The following is a 19,611-nucleotide window of genomic DNA, read 5'->3' as shown; positions in this document are numbered from 1 at the left end:
CAGTGATTCCAAAGGTCACAGACTCAGTAAAGCTTCCTCTACAAAGGAAAAGACACCTTTTGCCCATGTGAATCAGGTCTCAAAATAAGGGGAATTATCTTCTTACAGTTCTGTGGGCATCAGCACTGTTTATAACTGTACAATTCTGGATGAGAAAGAGAGAGAGGGGTGTGTGTTACCTGCTAGCATGAACACAATGATTTCTGGGTAGTCTATTTGATTTCAGTGGAACAACTGGCAAGGACAACCAGGACTCTTGCTCCAAAGTCACCTTTTCTATTTCCTGGAACACCTAGGTTTATCTTGGCAACAACATTTCAACCAAGCCTAGTGTGCTTAAGTATTTTTTTAAAATGACATTTTAATTGAAATCTGAAGCTTATTGAATTAAATGTGCATATTTGATGTCAGAATGCCATGATATGGAAGCATAGGGGGAAGGATAAGAAATCAGCCAAGTTAAGCATACTTAAGCCCATTGATTTCAACGAGAGTTAAGCATAACTACAACTCCTACAAATCAAACAATTGAATCAATATACACCACATTTTGCTTCACAAATGACAGAAACAAAATATATTTTTCATTACTGAAACCTATATTTACGTTATTTGGTGCGAGACTAGCCTGTACGTATCTGAATGAATAACAGGGCCAAACCCAGTACTTAGTCTAAAAAATTCTTCACCTTCTAAAAAAGAAAGAAAAGGTAATTGTACTAGACGCATCAAGTCTAACACACTTGTAGTTGTAAGATAGATAATAATTGTAAACAGACAGTTTTTGTAAGGTACATAGCTATTTCAAAGTTCACTTAGAAAATCAACATAGCATTTTAGCTGGAATTTGCTCATTAAATACCCATAACTGTAAAGCAAATTATGCTGGAATGAATAAAGCAAATACATATGCTTCTTTCTTTTTATTAAATGTAAAATCTGCTGTTAATTACACCGGGTATGTCATATAAACTTTTCTCTTTAACTATTAAACGGAAGTCTTTACAAAAGTCATTAGAGATCCTCATTCTTTGACTTGTATAAATTTCAATATTTGTTCAGTAAAGGTTCACAGCAGTTAAATTACATTAACAAATATTATTAGCTACTATGTAAGCCAACTAAGTAAAATACTTATATTGCAGGTAAAACAAATCATTGGGTGTTTACAATAATATTTGGATATGTCCATTTTTAAACAAGCTTATCAAATATCCTGTAATTCTTAGTCAAATGAGGGAGAATCAAAGTAGATCTCCCCCCTTCCAAATACTCAAATTTGTTTAGTAAGCTAATTGTTTTCTAATATGGGATAAAGCAAATATGAAGAAGCTGAACCATTCGGAGTATGAGTTTACCGAGTCAAAGCAGTGTACATATTTTCTTAGTTAAACCTGATTCTGTTGGCAAACCTTTTGGGCACACTTTTAAACTACCTTTAAAATACAGTAGTAGCAAGAGAGGGTGTTAGAAATCATTCTAGTATAAACATTGGTTCATGATTCTCCAAACAACAGAACCTTGGAGGGAAGATTGGTAAGTTGAAGAGAGAGGGCATTTACGTCTATTTGCTGATTTCTTAGGGGTCATCTCTGTAAATACTGAAACTGAATAGTGAATGCAAGAAAGAAGGAATAGTTACGATTTTTTTTTTAAAAAAAGAAGTCTACTAAAAAGTTGCATGATCTGTATTAAAGACAAATAACTTTAAACTCTTAGAAAACCGAAAACACTTATAAGATTATCAGGCACCAAACTCTTATACTCTGTCATATTGCAAGGTGCTGTGAGGTGCAATTCTGAAAAATATTTTGTTGCAAATATTCTGAAGGTTGCATTTTCTTTAAAATTAAAAAGCCCTACAATCTCCTCCCTCAAGGAAAATTTAAATCAAAATGTGTTAAACTGTAAATATCTTTTGAAATTACCCTTTCCTTTCTTCTTTCTTCCTCCCTTCCAATGTGTGCATTTTCTGAGTTCTCTGACTAGTTTTGGTTGCAATCATTTCTTAGATAACTTCAGTAAGTTAAAATATAAAAGAAAAAGAAAAAATGCTGCAATAATGAGTAGACTGTTGTGAGGAGTTTTGTGATTTTGGATTTAGTATTCAGGATTAGGGGCTGTTGAACTCTGTGTGACCTAGGATTTTCCTTAGAGCTGATGAAGGAATGATCACAGGACTTGTAATGGCTATGCGCAGATGTCTTTCCTTCAAAAGGGTCAATATGAGGGACGAAAGGGTACCTTTTACATTTAGGATATCTCTAGTAAAGATAAAGCTTTCCTAATCTGAAAAAAAAAGAGATTTTCACAGCAGACATAGAGTTAATATGTAACAGGAGTGGAAAATGGAGGACAAATGACGTTTTCCATTTTTGTTCTTGATTTTAAATAACTGGGGTGGGGTGCATGATAAAAGTGTGTTCTGTAATGCCATCCGTTGAATTTGAGATTCCTTAAATGGGCTGGCTTTCTTCATTTTCCCTAGTTTATTTATGGTGAATCTACTTCTAATGATTTCTTGCTAATAATTTTCCTGTGAAGGAACTAAAAATGTAGGTGTGGATATATATACTGCATCTCCATAAGAGTCATTACAACGTGCTACTTATCGGCTTGTACACACAACATATTGCAAAATCCTGATAATCCTGGGAAATATTATAAAGTCCAGATTGTGTTCCTGTAAAAATGAATGCCAGTACTCCCAAGCCACTATACTTTTTTTTAATGACGTTGTTTTGACGTCATTAGAATAACTGAAATGTAGGAGCATTATTGAGATCATGAATAAAAACGAACAGTTTTAACAGGTCAGTACTAGGCATTACAAACTAAAATCCATTTACATATAAATGTGACTCTGCAGATAAAGCAATGTGTGCAAACACAGATAGAATATGCTGACACCTTTGTTACCTTGTTGTTTGTTGTATGTATTTAGTTTGAGGTACTCAACTGCTCCTAAATTCCTGGTGCTGTAAATGCACTGATCCTACCAAAGAACCTGAACTGTTCAATAATAAAAGCAAGAGAAAAGACCCAGCAGTGTGGTGGTGTGTTCCTGTCTACTTAGATTCACAGAGAGAAAATGGTAAAGAAGGCATGTAAATGAGGAAATATACATTTCCTTTGACTGCGTTTACCTATCTGAGTTTTGAATTTCCTGCAGATGGATTCTAAGTTTCTCAAAGGTTTCTCTTCTGAGTTGATAGGAGAGTTCCTTACAAGCAAGACTATATGCAATTAACAAATGCTTGATTTAATTATTTATTCGCATAACAAAATCACACACCTATATTAATGACAGATTGCAATCCTATACATGTCTACCCTGAAGTAAGGCCATTGGGCTCCCATGTAAATAGTTATATGATTGCAGCCCCAATCATTGAATGATTCCCAGTAATCAAAATTTGCTATCCAGCACTTGTGAAACATGCTTGTTCTTTTACAGGGGTAGCCATATTTTCAGAACACGCTAATACAGTGAAAGGAAAACAACCCGTTCTCTTTATCCCCCACTTTGAATCTTCATTTCAAAGCAAATAATTTCAAACATCATTTGCTGTAAGTTTCACAACTTTAGAGAAAATTCACCTCTCACTGAAGTCCATGGCAAAACCCCAATTGATTTTAGTGGAACCAAACAGCACCTATAGTATATTAAAGGTCTTTGCATTTATCAAGACACTGTCTAATGAAAGGTTGAGAAAATGTATTTACATAATGTAACAATCTTAAAACAAAACTAAGGCTAAGTACATACTGTATATGGAAAGAATAATTTTAGGATGGAATTATTAGTAAAACTATGCCTGTTACATACTTTTAAAAATAGAATGTCACACATATTTAGATTTATAAACACAAGGGTTGGGAACTATGGAGATCTTTTGGCTAAAGCCCAATATTGGCCTTATTTCAGTTTAATTGGAAGAGGATCTCATATTCATCTTCTCCATGAGATATCAGGAACCTGGATTTCTCTTTGTATCAAAGGTTAATAAGAAATGTGTCTGCAAAAGTCAAACAGCATTAAATATCAAAAACTGATTATTATTCCACAGGAGTTGTTCTGTCATTCATAATCTCTCCATGCTCCAACCTTCCACAGCTAATCTTTAATGGATGACATGCAAGAAAGAAAAATAAATGGCATCTAAAAAGAAGTCACCAAAGTGAGCTTAAAATAAGTGGTAGATATTTCCTTTCACTGATGAGAAAAAGTAAAAAGCTAAGAGGAATTAATCAATGCTAATAAATCTTTATTTTTTGTTTGTGACTGGATTGTTTTGTTGTCCAAGTACTGCTCAAACTGTTGCTTATTTACCACAACAATTAGAACTTTCCCAACTTCATTCAGAAATATTTAAAAATATGTTTTTGCCACATTTCATCTAGTTTTGGACCATCACTTGTAACATAAAAGGAAGAACAGCACACTTGCACTAGAATCTTGAAGGGACATTTAAGGAAGCACGATAACCAATGGGGCTAGGGAAAAGCCACAAAATCTTGACAAATGACATCATGATTTGTGGCACTGCCCTTTACAATAATGTGTAGTATTTGCACAAACAAATGCACAAATTATTTAGGACAGATGTTTTCATTAAACAACAGAAATAAAGATAGGCTGTAGTTCAGAAACAACAATAGCTTAGGACATTGCAGCGATTTCAAATTTTAAAAAATAAATTCAGAATTTTGTCTTAAAACATTACAGTAATGCTGCTGCTGCTGCTAAGTGCATATTTAACAGCTGCATGTGCACTGGATACTGCTTTCTTTCAAACCCACCCTAATGTGCAAGTAATGTCTTGTTTCGGATCAAAATCTGGGGTTCCACACAGAATTCTTCTGTGTTATGCATGAAATTAGATAAACATATATTTAGGGTTCAGCCTCTTGTTCTGTTTCTCTCCACCTCAATGTTCTGTCCACCCATTATTTGTGCGGGGTATTGTGCTGTACCGCCTCCCTACTTCTGATGTTCATGCTAACTTCTGAGAGTCTTGGTGTCAGCAAGATGAGAGGGAATTTTCATGCAATGAGGGAAAAAGTGTTTAAATGATTGTTTGCTACTCGCCTGTTAGTAATTCCTATTTCAAACAGTAGCAATTATCAGACCTTTAAATTAGACAATATATCTTTTCTCAATTGCAACATGGCCAACAGCCAAGGACTTTAATAAAACAACAAATATTAACTAACTGGCTGGCAGTGTTTATCTGGAACACCCCACCCAACTGCATGCATTCAACCAGCTAAAGAGAGTTTAAGGTGGTTTATAAGATTGACTGAAGCAGCATTTAGTTACTTCGTAGAGCAAATTCGGGTAACATGACATCCTACAACTGATTGTGGCCCCCTGTCTATTTTTGGGGCACGGGGGAATTCTAGATGCCCACAGTTTGTTCCCATTTCCAATTAGGGTGACCATATGGAAAGGAGGACAGGGCTCCTGTATCTTTAACAGTTATATCGAAAAGGGAATTTCAGCACATGTTGTTTGTACGCATGCAGGTACCTGGTGAAATTCCCTCTTCGTCACAACAGTTAAAGCTGCAGGAGGCCTGCCCTCTTTTGCACCTGGCCACTCTAGCTATACAGACATGGGGGAACAAGCCTACGGTGGTATAGAGAAAAGAGTCCGGCACTATGGAGTGGCAGAGAAAAGCAGTGAGCTTAACAGGAAGAGAAGATGCAAAGAAAAAAGAGAACATATTCTATGGGGCTCAGAAAAGGAAAAGGGCAATTTAAAAACACTGAGTTACAATTGTATCAGAAATTATTTCCCTCAATTAACGTAGTGAGGCAGCCCTCTTGTGTTAGTAGAAGTATCCATAATTGCATGATTTGGAGTTGTGCGTTCTTGCCTTACAACAGCCTTTCCCAACCCTGGTCCTCAGATGGCATTGGACAACAGCTCTCATCATGGCCATGCTGGCTGGGGATTACAGGAACCGTGGTCTAACACCATTTTGGGGATAACAGTTGGGAAAAGGTAAGGAGTGCTATTACCGTACTGAGGAAGGAGTCAAAGGACCAAATCCCATCATACACATTCAACGTTTGATGGTTGCAGGAACACATCTTTAATATGAGGTTTCCTCAACTGAATGTAAAAGGGGAGGGGAAATATGATTTAAAGCACACAAGTGGCATATGGACAGTCAAGGTTTGTGCTCCTGGACGCCAGATTCCGGCTGGACATCAGGAAAATCTCCTGACTTCTAGAGCAGTACGACAATGGAACCAATTCCCTCCCACACTAGAGGACTTCAAGAGGCAGCTGGACAACCATCTGTCAGCGATGCTTTAATGTGGATTCCTGCATTGAGCAGGGGGCTGGACTTGATGGCCATATAGGCCCCTTCCAACTCTACTATTCTATGGTTCTATAAAGGTCAAAACAGACATTACTTTAAAGACTTAGCTACTGGTGACGCCTTGCTTTCATTTTTACTCTAGATAGGCACAGGGTAATAGAAATGGCAGGTGTGGGCCCCCAGATCCAGGTCAGGCCCATAACAGGTAAAGAATTAAGAGCCCCTCTTTTTCCCCATGATAGGGTCATGATCCAAATCAGAGGCCCAGGGGCCACTCTAGAGTAAAAGCGAAAGAAAGTTTACACCAATGCATATTTTGGCCCCAAGATTAGTTATTTGAGAATCGAAAGATGACCTTTGACAAGCAAGGATTCTGAACGAACTGTAACAAAAACACAACAAATGGTGCTTGCAAAGAAGGTTCACAAGAGCACTGCTGCCTTAGACTGGAAAATACTGGCAAACACATTGTTTAATTCAATGTCCGTTTTAATTTACAGGCATAGCTGGAAGCAGAGTAGGACCTGGTTAAAAAGGCAGTTCAGTGCTTATGCTTGACTCACAGAAAGGAATGAGGTTAAAGTCCAATTTACTCAACTGCTAGCAGGAAAATATTATTTCCGAGAGGTGCTATACGGTAGAAGTCTCTGGGTCACATTTTGCCTCTGCTGTGAAGCCAGTAGGTGTCCTGAGGCAACCTACAATCTCTTAGCCTCAGACCTCCCCCTCCCCGCCCCATCTCAATCTGCAAATTGGGAATTACATCCCTTACAAGGTTGTTGCAAACATTAGTAAGATAAATGCATGCAAAGCATTCTGTAAACTCTAAATTGCAGAGTATTGTTGATCTTCAGTGTGTGTATTTTCAGCTTTGCTATTTTAATACTTTTCTGCTGCTGGTTTTTTATTTTTATTTATTTAGTTTTGCACTATGAGTGGTTTTTATTCTGTTGGATTCAGGACTTCTGTTGATTGGTTTTATGGCTCTTGACTTTTGTTGTTAACTGCCCAGAGGGCATTGTTAATTGAGTGGTAAACAAATGCTGAATATAAATAAATAAATAAATAAATATTACTATTAATAAGATAAACATTTGAATACAGTCTTACTTTATACAGTGTTGCTACTTACTGCTAAACATTAGGGTAGCAACAGCATGTCTTTTACTGCACTAAGCAAATGGGGAGGGGGATACGGCAATGTATGTGTATTCAAGTTTTTAAAGTAGAACATTTCACTTTGAAAATATTTTACGGTTTTTGTTTGCCTCCTAAGGCACTAAGGAAAATTCTGATTCTTCCCATTTCAGAGACCGTTTGTGATTTAGATCTGAGATAAGATCTGAACTCAGGTCTTCTATGTCCAACACTGTATTTGTTGGTTAAACACCAGTGCCATCTCCAGGGATTAGGGTACCAACCTTCGCTGGCCTCTCTGCATGCTCAAGAATGTCAGACTGATATTACTGACAAGGCAAACACACTTTTAAACAGTGTATTTAAGTCATAATAAGTCATAAGTCATAATATTGGGAAACTTAATAAAGCACTGTGCAGAGAGACCCTTTCATTAATTGGACATCATGATCAAAGTTCAAAGTGGTAACTCCAAGTCAATTCCTTTTCAGACATCCTTCCAAAAAATATTAACTGAATGGATTTCATTTGTTTTAAATATTTTCATGTTTCTTGTGATTATTTGGCAGGTCTTCACTTTGCAGAGCTGCACAACATGAGCACAGCCTAGTAGTTTGGAAATAAAAATATGTATATATCAGATGACAAAATATTGCGAGTAACATCTGTTGACCTCCTGTTTGCTTACATCAATCATTCATCCATTTCCATTCATTGGCTTTAGTAGGAGGCATAGTGATGGTGGTTCCCCAACCCACCCATACCTTTTGCGCCTCCCCAGTGGCATCCCTGAAAGGATTTTTCCTCAGACACTTTCATTAGATTGTTTCCTCTCTGTTTTCCTCATCCTGGTTCCTCGTCCTCATTTCTCTAGTATGTTTCTTCCTTTTCCACCCCAAGTTATGGCAATTACATTTTCCATCATTCACATCTCTGATGCAGGTCTCTTTCCTTTCAGCAACGGTGAGCTGTGGAACATTATCAAGAGGTAACCTCTAACAACCAACCACTAAGAAGGAACAGCAGCCTCTAGTGGCCAGAGAACTGAGCTGGTTTAATTGACCAATTCTCCTAAACCAAGTCCTAGCATTTTGAAAGAGAGAGAAACAGTAAACAGAGATGCCCAAACCATGTCTAACTTTTACATAAAATAAAGAAAAAGTATAATAATCCAAAATTTTTGAATAGTTCATTTAATGTGAAAGTACTGAATCTTAATTTGTCCTCATTATAAGTCACTATTATTCCCAATTTTCCCCCAGATATAAAATGCACTGTCATTGATCTAAAGCTGCCCCTTAAATGAGTGACTAGGATGAGAGTGGTATAACATCCTACCTCCAGTATTGGAGGCAGTAAGCCTATAAACATGGGTGGGAGGGTGCTGTTGCATTCATGTCTTGCTTCTGGATTTCCATGAGACAAGTAACTACTTCTTGCTTCATCTGACTAGCTTATTTCTGAAATGAGCTTGTATCTGAGATTCACCAGATCATAAGAGAATACAATGGCTTTTAAGGACAGGCCCCACTCAGTGATAGATTTACAAATCTTTACCAAGTGTTTTTGGCTTCAAGGTTTAATGTGTGGATAGTGGTCCTTGAAACTACTCTCAAGTCAGACAACACAAATTTGGTACTAAAGAATATATATTTATTGCTCAAACAGTTTAAGGGGATAACAAGCTTTAGCTAAGATGAGGCAGATCACAAACATTCCTAACTACACACAAGTTAATCACTAAAAGCATAATGAAAATAGTAGCAAGCATATTGTTAACATAGCAAAACCTAGGTTCCTCTCAATCTAACAGTCAATATCAAAGTTTCATATTTATCGAAATGGAAGGCCTAGTGGCTGAAGCCAGCCTAAGCATGTATTGAGGGTTTCTCATTCTCTCAGGATCTCTCACCCAAACTGATCAGACCCTGCCCTTTTATTATTCCCATGATGCCAATGATCTCAACTTTAGTTTCGGACCTGGACATACCACTATTTCCATTTTTTTCTCAGTGTAACCAGGTCTGCCACTGCTACCAGTAACACCCAGATGAAGGCATCTGTGCTAAATTACTTCCAGCACTTGACCAACCCATTCATGGCAGCCTTTCTTCATTTCCAAGAATATGTTCCATTACTCATAGGTATGTCACAACTCATACATACAGAACTAGTCATACCTACAAGATACAATAAATTCTTATCAATTCTACTTGCTACAATGCATATTCCACTACACTGTGGCAAGCTAGTTGGCCACTGTGCGAACAGAATGCTAGACTAGATGGACGCTTGGTCTGATCCAGCATGGCTCTTCTTAAGTTCTTATAATCCTGTTCAATGCATTACATCAGATCCTCAAGCCTATGTCTTTTTACTGTGTATGATAACTGCAGAGGGCATCCACATTGGTGGGATGTTTTCTCATTTCCCATTGGCTGTTTTATTCCTCCATCTGCTCCCTCACACCCTTTCCTCTTCTAAACCTCTTCTCAAATGTCAGCAGCCATCTAACAAAAGCTAAAAAATGTGTGCTCTAGAGAGCTGGACACCAGGCAGGAAGTTTTCATTGCAGACACTGGTGCTGTTAAAAAGGCATGCCAGTTTTAAATTTCAAGTGCAACCTGCTTCATCAATAGTGCAGCTGCTACAATGGGAAATGCCTGCGAAAACATCATGCATGCTCCCCGTCCCCGCAATACACACGTCACTTTGTTAGAGAGAGCTAATATGCAGAAATGTTGTGTTACAAACATGATAAAAAGTTCTGAAAATCAAATTTACTTGTTTCTTAATATTTAAGGCTTAGTTGTCTCCTGGATTTTGTACTCTGCCTCCCTGCTTTCATTGTTCTATTAGCAATTGTTCTATTAGCATTGTTCTCTTGAGGGTTTGCATACGTTAAGAGTCTTTGAAATTCTTCTGAAAATACATGGTAAAGTTTTTTTTAATATACTCTCCCAATGTCTTTTACAATACACTCTTCTGTCGTGATTTTATCGCTATTTCAAGTGCAACATAAACATCTATACATACAACATCTATCTGGAGCAAAATATAATCATGGTAAATAAAACACAATTACAAACATCTAACTTTTCTTTTGCACATGGGAACATGCAGTAATTAACACTAGCTAATCATAGAAAATCTCAGCAACATATGATGATCTAACTTAGGCCTTAGCTAGACCTAAGGTTTATCCCAGGATCGTCTCGGGGTTATGCCTGCCTGCTCCCGGGATATCCTGTGTGTCATTTACATGAACAGGGATGACCCCGGGATGATCCCGGGATAAACCTTAGGTCTAGCTAAGGCCTTAACTTAATTCAAAAATATCTAAATTAAAGGTACCTTTCAGAATTCTACTGAGAGCAGTAACCTCTACAAATTTCAGCAAAGGATACAACATGTGCAACTTCCAAGTGAAGGCACATGAACCCCCATACACAGCACACAGGCTCTTTTCCATGGGGCAATCCATACGGATGCCACTTCTGGGCATGGACCTTGCTGGATCCAAGCGCATGTGTTTTTTATTCACAGTTTTCCTCCATGGACTTCAATGAGCAAGGAAAGTCTATATTGAATAAAATATTTCACTATTATACACACAGAAGTAAAACTCTGTGCAAACATCCCCAAAACAAACATATAACTTGGAATTTAATCCAAACAGTTCACATACTGTAAATGTTTAGTTGGTAGATAATCAAGATGTAACTATGATCTAGGTAAGTGTTTTATGATGAGTTCTTTTAAAAAAACCTATAGAGTTACGATAAATATATTTAATTTGTGTTGCAAATATTTAGGGTTCTGCCAGTGTGTTTCAGAATGACCAGCCTATTTTACGACGTTGGACACAAACACAGGTTGTTGACACTGCAGAAAGCCAACCGTTTTTAAAATAGAATAATCTACTCTAATGCCCACTCCTCCATTCTATTAATTTTTGCCAAGGAGATGGATGCAGTATATGCTACCCAGTCAGATCCACTGCACAATTTAAGTATTGTTAAAGTTTCTATTAGACAGGATCCCTACAATTATCCATAATAATATCACTGAGAGCTATCTTTAATAATGGCAGCACTTTCCTCCTCATCCTCATACTGGAGAAAGTTGTATTGTGTTCCCATTTCTATTTCAAACATCCTTGTTATCAGTATTATAGCTTCATAATATACTAGAACTATATAGATCACAACAGCCTACAGAAATTTAAAGGGAAGTGCTAGTAATGGGCCGCAACCCACTGGATCAATTCACTCACACAAATTACATTACACTGGTGTAAAGTACCTCTACCCCAATGCCCAATACATTAGCTGACACAACGGCATCCCTCACGCTAGCACAATGAAATTTACATTAGCAGATTGACACATTATGACACTGCTGTGTGTATAAGAAAGCAAGCTCAAAAAACCACACACAACTTTTTAAACTGCTTCCAATTTCATCAACAACTTTCTGTTTAGGAAAATTTGTAGTAAACCTTACTGGCTGAAGATCAGTCACCCTCCTCAAACAAGATTTATTTTGTGGGTCAAAATCCAGATTTCACAGGGAAACACAGGAGGATCTCCAAACAAAGGTGCGTGGAAGGAGGGGGGGGCAGTAGTATCACCCAGAAGAAGCTAAAACAATAAGCGGGTATTTGAACTGCTAGTTGAAAGGTAGTGGCCATGGCAATCATTATTTCCCTTGTTTGTTCAGGACCTTCCAACAAAACAAACAACCTGTTTTGTGATTGGATTGACATGGTGTTAACAACACATTTAATGCCCAAATCAGCATGAATACAGGTAAAGCTCCTTCTAATACCGGTACCAGGATGTTAAAGCCACCAATTTTCTAAGCAACTTTAAACAGCCTCACATAAAAAAGTCAAACCGTCCCTCCTTTAGCAAATATATCTAATGTTCATTAGGCCATGCCATATAGCAACCCAGCGGATTGTATGAGCCATATGGGCCATCTGTTAAACGTTCATCTACTGTACCTGCAGCCTTTTCTGCAATCTTGGCTTCTGTCACCCTCTCACGCAGTTCTAAGTCCAGCTTTATTGTCTTCAGCTCCTTGTCCTTTTCAGACAGCTGATCCCAAAGCTGCATTGAACAAACAGGCCATAAGATTGTTATCTACCTATAAAAAGTATGGGCACTCTATTCATCTATAACAAAATATATATTAAGTTCTTAAAAAATGGTGGCCTTATCATCAAGCAATGTAAAAGGCAATTTTACAAAAAAGCAAAAAAGGTGCTGTCCACTTCCATCCAATTTGTTTTCATTTTCTCAAGAAATTAATTAACCACACTCCGGTTTTATTCCATGCATTCAGAAGCTACCTTTTGTAGCACCCAGATACAAACACCCTTCCCCATATTCCAGATGTGCTGCAGTACAACTCCCACTGTATTGGCCATGCTGACTGGGGATGATGAAGTTGTAGTCCAACACATCTGGAAGGGAACAGGTTGGGGGAGGCTGACATATTGGTACACGGATGGAAGTGTGGAATCCATCTAGTGCAATCCTAAGAACATTTACTGAGAAGTGCGGTCTTCCAAGTTCAATGGGACAGTGCATAAGACTGCAGGCTTGAACAACAGGAAGTGTACTAATGCTCATTTAACAATTTGTACAGCTGAGGTCCAGAATAAGAGTTTCCCACCTTAACATGGTACAGAATCCAAAGGTAACAAAAACCAGATCCACATAAGAAACTGGGTTTTCTTATTCTACCCTCAATGCCCCCCTCCAAACGTTAGCTCTCACGTTACATTGCAAACTGCATTTGAAGATCAAACACTGTGTACAATGCAGCTCAAATAGGTGACTCTTGTTTTTAAGAAGAGGAGGAGGAGATGAAGGAGCATATGGGCCATTATCGTGACAGCCAGTGTTGTGTAGTGGCTAGAGTGTTGGACTGGGAGTCGGGAGATCTGAGGCCATAGCTAGACAGGGCTTTATCCCGGGAGTGGGGAAATTAATTTAATTTTAAAAACCACTTACCTTTTGCACACGAGCATTCGCACGCTTCCGTCACTTTAAGAAAATATTTTAAATGGCAGGTGCGACGCCTCTCCTCCTGAGGTCGTCACGTGTCGCATGTAAATGGAGGAGGGATCTCGCGTTAAACACAACGCGAGATCTTCCTTCCTCCGTCGCATGATAAAAGGTAGGTCTAGCTAAGGCCTGGGTTTTAGTCCCCACTTGGCCATGGAAGCTCACTGAGTGAGTTTAGGCCAGTCAAAGACTCTCGACCCAACCTATCTCACAGGGTTGTTGTGAGGATAAAATAGGGAGAAGGAGGATTATGTACACTGCCTTGGGTTCCCTGGAGGAAAAAAGGTAGGATATTAATGTAATAAAATAAATAAATAATCCAATTCCTTGTACACATTGAAGGATCACAGCCATAAAAGTTAAACATTAGCTACTAAACTCAGTTCAGTATAAATTTCAACCACTCCATAAAACAAGGCATTGAAAACCAAATTTAAAACAAAACCTGTATATATCCCTCCTGATGGAGATGGTGCATTTGAGTAAAAGTACAGTGCAGCCATGTTTTTGAGCAACGAGGCCTACAATTGTAATTTCTGATCTATTTCTTCTTTATTTTAATTTTAATTCCCAAGAGACATCATGGACTTCTCTTACTTGAGAAAGATTCAACAGTTGATCGGCAACAAGATTTCGGCACTTAAAGTATTCGCAGAACAATTTATTGCAGATTTATTATTTAAAATGATGGAAAAGTAAATTGCTGCTAGTACAACTAAGGATATTTATGTTATCTGATTGATGCTTTCTTTATCTGACTTATTCACTTCAAAGAGCTTGTACAGACTGAGAAGTGGAAATAATATTGCTAATATGTAAAATTATCTGATCTACAGTGGATCACTTAATCATCAATGGAAAGCAGAGAGCTTCCATTGTTATATGGAGATATCTCCTGATCAGTCTTAATCCAACGCTTACTGGGGTTACTCAGAATGTTTAATTAAACCTCAGCAGGTTCTGAACAACTTCTGACTTTCCAAATTTCCAGGAACCTTAGGGCCAGGGGAAAAAAAACTTCACAAGAGTTTAGATAACAGTGATGTGCTGTATCTGGGATGCCACTGGTTAAAAGCAAACAAAAAAACCCAACAACTTCAAAGCAGATAAGAATATCCAAAGATTAATAGACCATACTTCAAAACGTAAAGTGGTATCAAAAGGAAGCTGTATGTTGTCGATCACAATAAACAATAACAGCACAATCAAAGTATGTAAAATTAAAGTAGGTGAATAAGGTAGTGTATGTCTATTGTACCTTTTTATTGTTTGCTCTTAAAATGTCCAATTCTTTTAAGAGGAATGCAATATCCTTTTCTCTATCCAGGTCTGCAGTGTCATGAAAAGGATTCATATCATCAGACATAACTTTTTCTCCTTGTTTTTCAGAAGAACTGTAATAAAATGAAAGAAAAACTTCATTGCTCAATTCAACAAAGGAACTCTCATTCAATCAGATACAGTATGTGCTACATTCAGGGAAGGGGCCATAGCTGGGAGGTAAAACACATGCTTTGCGTGCATAAGGTGCCAAGTGGATTCATTGGCATCTTCAGTTAAAAAAAGACCTCTTTTTTAATAAATAAATAAATATTAAAAGTCTAGATCAGTGGTTCCCAAACTTTTTCAGGTAACTGCCCCCTTGGTTCCACAAACATATGCCCAGCGCCCCCTACCCTCCACTATAAAAATCATTATTCAGAATAGCGGTTTTCAATAACCCACTAAGGAAGTTAATAACAATAAAATTCAAAACAGTAACAATTAATTTAATACTTTATTCAAAATCCAATTGGTGTGCCCTGCCATGCTGGCTGCAAACACTCTCTTTTCCCTCCCTCCCTTGGCAAGCCTGGGGTGGGTGCTTCCCATGTAGAGGAGATTCTAGGAGTTGAAGGACTTTTTTCTGTCTAAACATGCATAAAATTGTGCCTTTAACTTATCATGTCACACTAGCATAAATACAGGAATCAAATAAGATTTTCTTCTTCAGTGAAACACACTTACTTAGGAGTAAGCACCATTTTGTTATAAGAAAGGATAATGTATTTTAATTAAAATTTTAAAATAATTATCTGCCACCTGGTACAGAGTTTTCCTATGGAAAACCTGGCTACGACTGAAGTAGAGGGGCACTAATTTTACTGTACTTATTGTCTTTAAATATGGTTAAATATTCCACAGTTACCTTGCTATTCTATTTCTACAGTTCATTTTCTCCTGTCTTTTCTTCACCCTCTCTTCGTTTTCAGGCTGAATCCTATGCACATTTACCTCAGAGTAAGTTCTATTGATCTCAGTGGGGCTTACTTCTGAGTAGACATACTTAGGATTGTGCTGCAGGTCTGTTTTTATGGTGACACAAGATACACACATACCATGCTTACCAAAAGAACGCTTGAAAAAAGGAGGTTGGACACTCTGAAATAAGCAAGGGCAGATAGGAATTGTTTCAGCAAGCATTCTGGAAAAAGGTGCTGCTGAATCTTCTTTAGCCAGGAAGGACCTGGGGAATTGCAATTCTCTCTCCCTCCCCCTTTTCTTTTCTCTCCCAATCCTGTTGTAGTCCAGATTTTTTTGGGGGTGGGAGTACACACACAGACACACAGCATCTCTCTCTCTCTCTCTCTCCAACCCCCCTCCCTGCAAGCCTCACAATAGCTGCCGGGCTGATTAGGACAGGAGGGCAACAGTTCAGAGGGGAGATGGCCCCAACCTGCAACTCCTGACAGGGGAAGGGAGCCTGGTGATACCTTGCAGCAGCACAAGCAGTCCAGCTCCCCACCCAGCCAGCCGGCTGCTGTACTTGGCAGCTGCTCTGCCGCCCACCATCCTCCACGTGCTCCTTCCTCTCCACCACAGGGCTGCTGCTCCCGCCTTGTGCAGCAACTATCGCGCGAGGTCTGCCGGGGCAGCTTGTAGGAGGGAGCAGCTCTGGCCAAGGGAGCGAGTGAGCAGGCGGCGGTGGCTCCAGCAGGAAAGAAGCCCTGGGCCCTCCTAGGCAGGGGAAGAGTGGGCAGAGCAGCTGAATTCGCCACTGTTTCCTGCTCTGCTGCCTCCTGTGGGTGCTTCCCCCACCCCCTACTTCTGGTGGGGCCTCTGTGGGCTTGAGATAGGAAGAGAGAGCGGCTGCGTGAGTGAGAAAGTCCTTCCTGAGCAGGAGCGGTGTGGGGAGAGCAGCTGAATTTGCTGCTCTTTCCTGCTCGGTCCCTGGGTTTTAGGACCTTCTGGAGAGACCACCTTGAGCGCCCCCCTGCCGCCCCTTTGCCTGTTGGCGCCCCCTGTTAGCGCCCCCTGCCGTCCCTTTGCCTCTTAACACCCCCTTTGCAATCCCACCGCCCCCAAGGGAGCAGTACCGCCCACTTTGGGAACCACTGGTCTAGATTGAGCAACATGCTTACCTTAACCTTTTATCAGTGCAAGAGACAGTAAGATTGTTTAGACGCAAAGTTTGGGCACAAGCAGTTTGCACATCACTTAAGATGGTTGTTAGTTGATCGGGCGCCTTTATTTGTTCAGTGTTTGTCTGAGGGGCCTGTTCTCTCTTTGGCTGTGAAGGTTCTGAAGAACTTTGAAAATAACTGGTGGAAGAGACATCTCTCCTTTGCTCAGAACTCTGCTCCATGTTAAAAGTTTCTATTGGGAAAACGGAAACATTTTACAGTTTAACCAAACATATAAAGATAATAATTTAATACAGCTTAATAATTGCACTTCTAGTTTCTAAAATATTAAAAACAAACAACATTGTTAAATGCTGTTAAAATGCCTGGGAGAAGAGAAAAGTCTTGACTTGGCACTGAAAAGATAACAATGTTGGCGCCAGGCGAGCCTCATCGGGGAGATTTTTCCACAGTCAGGGCGCCACCACCGAGAAGGCCCTCTCCCTTGTTGCCATCCTCCGAGCTTCACTCAGAGTAGGCACTCGGAGGAGGACCTTAGATGTAGTGTACGGGTAGGTTCATGTCGGGAGAGGCGTTCCATCAGGTATTGCGGTCCCAAGCCATGTAGAGCTTTATAGGTTAAAACCAGCACCTTGAATTGGGCTCGGAAATGTATAAAGAAGGTTGTGCTCATTTTTCTGATTAACTTGGGAAAGCAAATATGCAGACTTCCACCTGCAACATGAAGCGATTCACTGAGGAAGCTCTCAGTTCAGTTCTCCGTTAATATGAATGCAAATGTATGATCTATTGTTGAACACAGTTGCCTCATAACATTGCTCCCAGAAGGGATTAAGAGCATCTGCACTATTAGAGTTCTGGTAAAAAGTGGGTTGTTTTTTTTAAAGAAGTGCAGTCTTACGGTCCCTAGGGATAGTGTCCCAGGGTCCATAGGAAAGATAGGAGCTCCCTCTCTGAGGTGAAAGACAGTACTCTAACCTGAGAAGGGAAATCCAGTCTCGAATCCCATCACTCTGTCCTTGTGGAAAGAGCCACGTTTCTCACCCTCCTGACACTACTGCTCCAATGTCACAGAGGGAAAAAGGGAGAGGATCAGGGGTGTGCTGTGGGCCTAAATGATTTCCCTTCCAGTGGGAAAACATGAGAGGGTTTTGGGCAGAAGATCTCACCCCCATAAAATCTGCCAATGAGGCAGGGTGACTGCATGATAAAAGCCTAGACTTGTTAGCAAAGGAAGGAAGATTTCTCTGACAAACTGAAAGCAGGGCGTGAGAGCCTTTCCGTCCATCTGGCAAGTGGCCCTTGCTTCACACACAAAGGGTAGCAGACACCTCTAGCTTGTTGCTGAACATCAAGCCCAGGACTGCTGCTCTGACCTTGTTCCAGAATTCCACCCCACAGGTCCGGGTTTGGAAAATATGCCACATATTTGATATACTTCTACAATATCTTGATGTATGTATCTTTCCTTGTTCATGAACATGCTTGTGTTTAGGGGAAATGAAGCATTACATTTCATGTATTATATTAAGAAGGGTCAGCTAAAAATTCCCTGAAAATTCTGAAGCATCTCCAAAGAACTGATGTGTCCTTTCTGACTATTTCTCTAGAGACTTTTCAATGCAATGCACTGTTCACCCACTAAAGAGATACACAGAAATATTGGTATATTCACTAGCGATAGTTTAAGAACAGATTTTAAGATACACGTTAAATAATGTCAGGGCAGTGCTCTGCGGGTAAAGCAGATAAATCAGTGACTAATCCAAGAATACTCAAATGAACTTAATTCCTCAAAAATCTACCTGAAATTGCTGCAATCTCCTTTTCCTGAGGGAGGAATAACAATGGCACACATTCAGTTGCCGCTAATGCTGCTCTAGTACAGTAGAGGAAATTGTTCCTTCACACTGGAGTTCCTCAGGGCCTCTTATAGATGGAGAGTGCATATCACATCCATTTATAATATATTTGATATTCTGTTGGCTCCTAAATAATCAGGGATTACAGCTGCTCAGCCTCCATCAACCAGACACCAGCCAGATGTGTTGCATCCCCAGCCAGCATTCCAATGGCCATGATGGCTGGGGATGATGGAACCTGAATTGCAACACATCTGGAAGGTACTAGGTTGGGGAGAGGTACAGCAGCTCACACATACAGATGTCCAATGTCCAAACACTGGCATCTCTGTAAACATCACTGGGGCAGTTCACACAACACATTGACCCACATTCAGTGGTTGAGTGTGGGTTGTTTTGAACCATGGGATGTTTGTTGAGCTGTGGGTTAGCATGTTGTCTGAACTCAGCCAGATGGCTTATTATCCATACAGTGTGTTTTATTTTCTTGAACAAGCCACCTTGAGAACCCATTGTTTGTTGTTGGGTTATTCAGCGTGATTAACAAGCCACAATGCATGGTTAACAAGCCATCCTGGCTGTGTTCAGACAGCACAATAACCCACCCTGCGAAAAATGACCTGCATTCAGACAACATACTAACCTACAGTTCAACAAACAAGCCATGGTTAAAAACAAACAAACCATGGTTAAAAAACAACCCACACTCAGCCACTGAGTGTGGATTAGCATGTTGTGTGAATAGTCCTACTATCTGAAAACCTTAAGGAGCACTTCCGGTCAGAGTAGACCAGGG

The 19,611-nt window shown here is 39.5% G+C and overlaps 1 protein-coding gene across 3 annotated transcripts in view; it reads right to left on the bottom strand.

The window, feature by feature from the left end:
- Positions 1–19,611, bottom strand: part of MIPOL1 (mirror-image polydactyly 1) — a 226,149-nt gene that overhangs the window by 156,814 nt on the left and 49,724 nt on the right. The window contains exons 2-4 of one of the 3 annotated variants that reach the window (XM_063117821.1): positions 16,951–17,185; positions 14,808–14,943; positions 12,481–12,586 (exon numbers count right to left, since the gene is read on the bottom strand). In XM_063117821.1, coding sequence (XP_062973891.1) covers positions 12,481–12,586; positions 14,808–14,943; positions 16,951–17,174 — 466 coding nt within the window. In that variant the 5' untranslated portion in view covers positions 17,175–17,185. The remainder of the gene's footprint in view (positions 1–12,480; positions 12,587–14,807; positions 14,944–16,950; positions 17,186–19,611) is intronic. The other 2 variants (XM_063117822.1, XM_063117823.1) reach the window with 2 other exon arrangements.

Source organism: Elgaria multicarinata, chromosome 2 (assembly GCF_023053635.1).
Source record: "Elgaria multicarinata webbii isolate HBS135686 ecotype San Diego chromosome 2, rElgMul1.1.pri, whole genome shotgun sequence".
NCBI classification, from domain to species: domain Eukaryota; kingdom Metazoa; phylum Chordata; class Lepidosauria; order Squamata; family Anguidae; genus Elgaria; species Elgaria multicarinata.
This window is presented reverse-complemented; position numbering and strand designations above follow the sequence as displayed.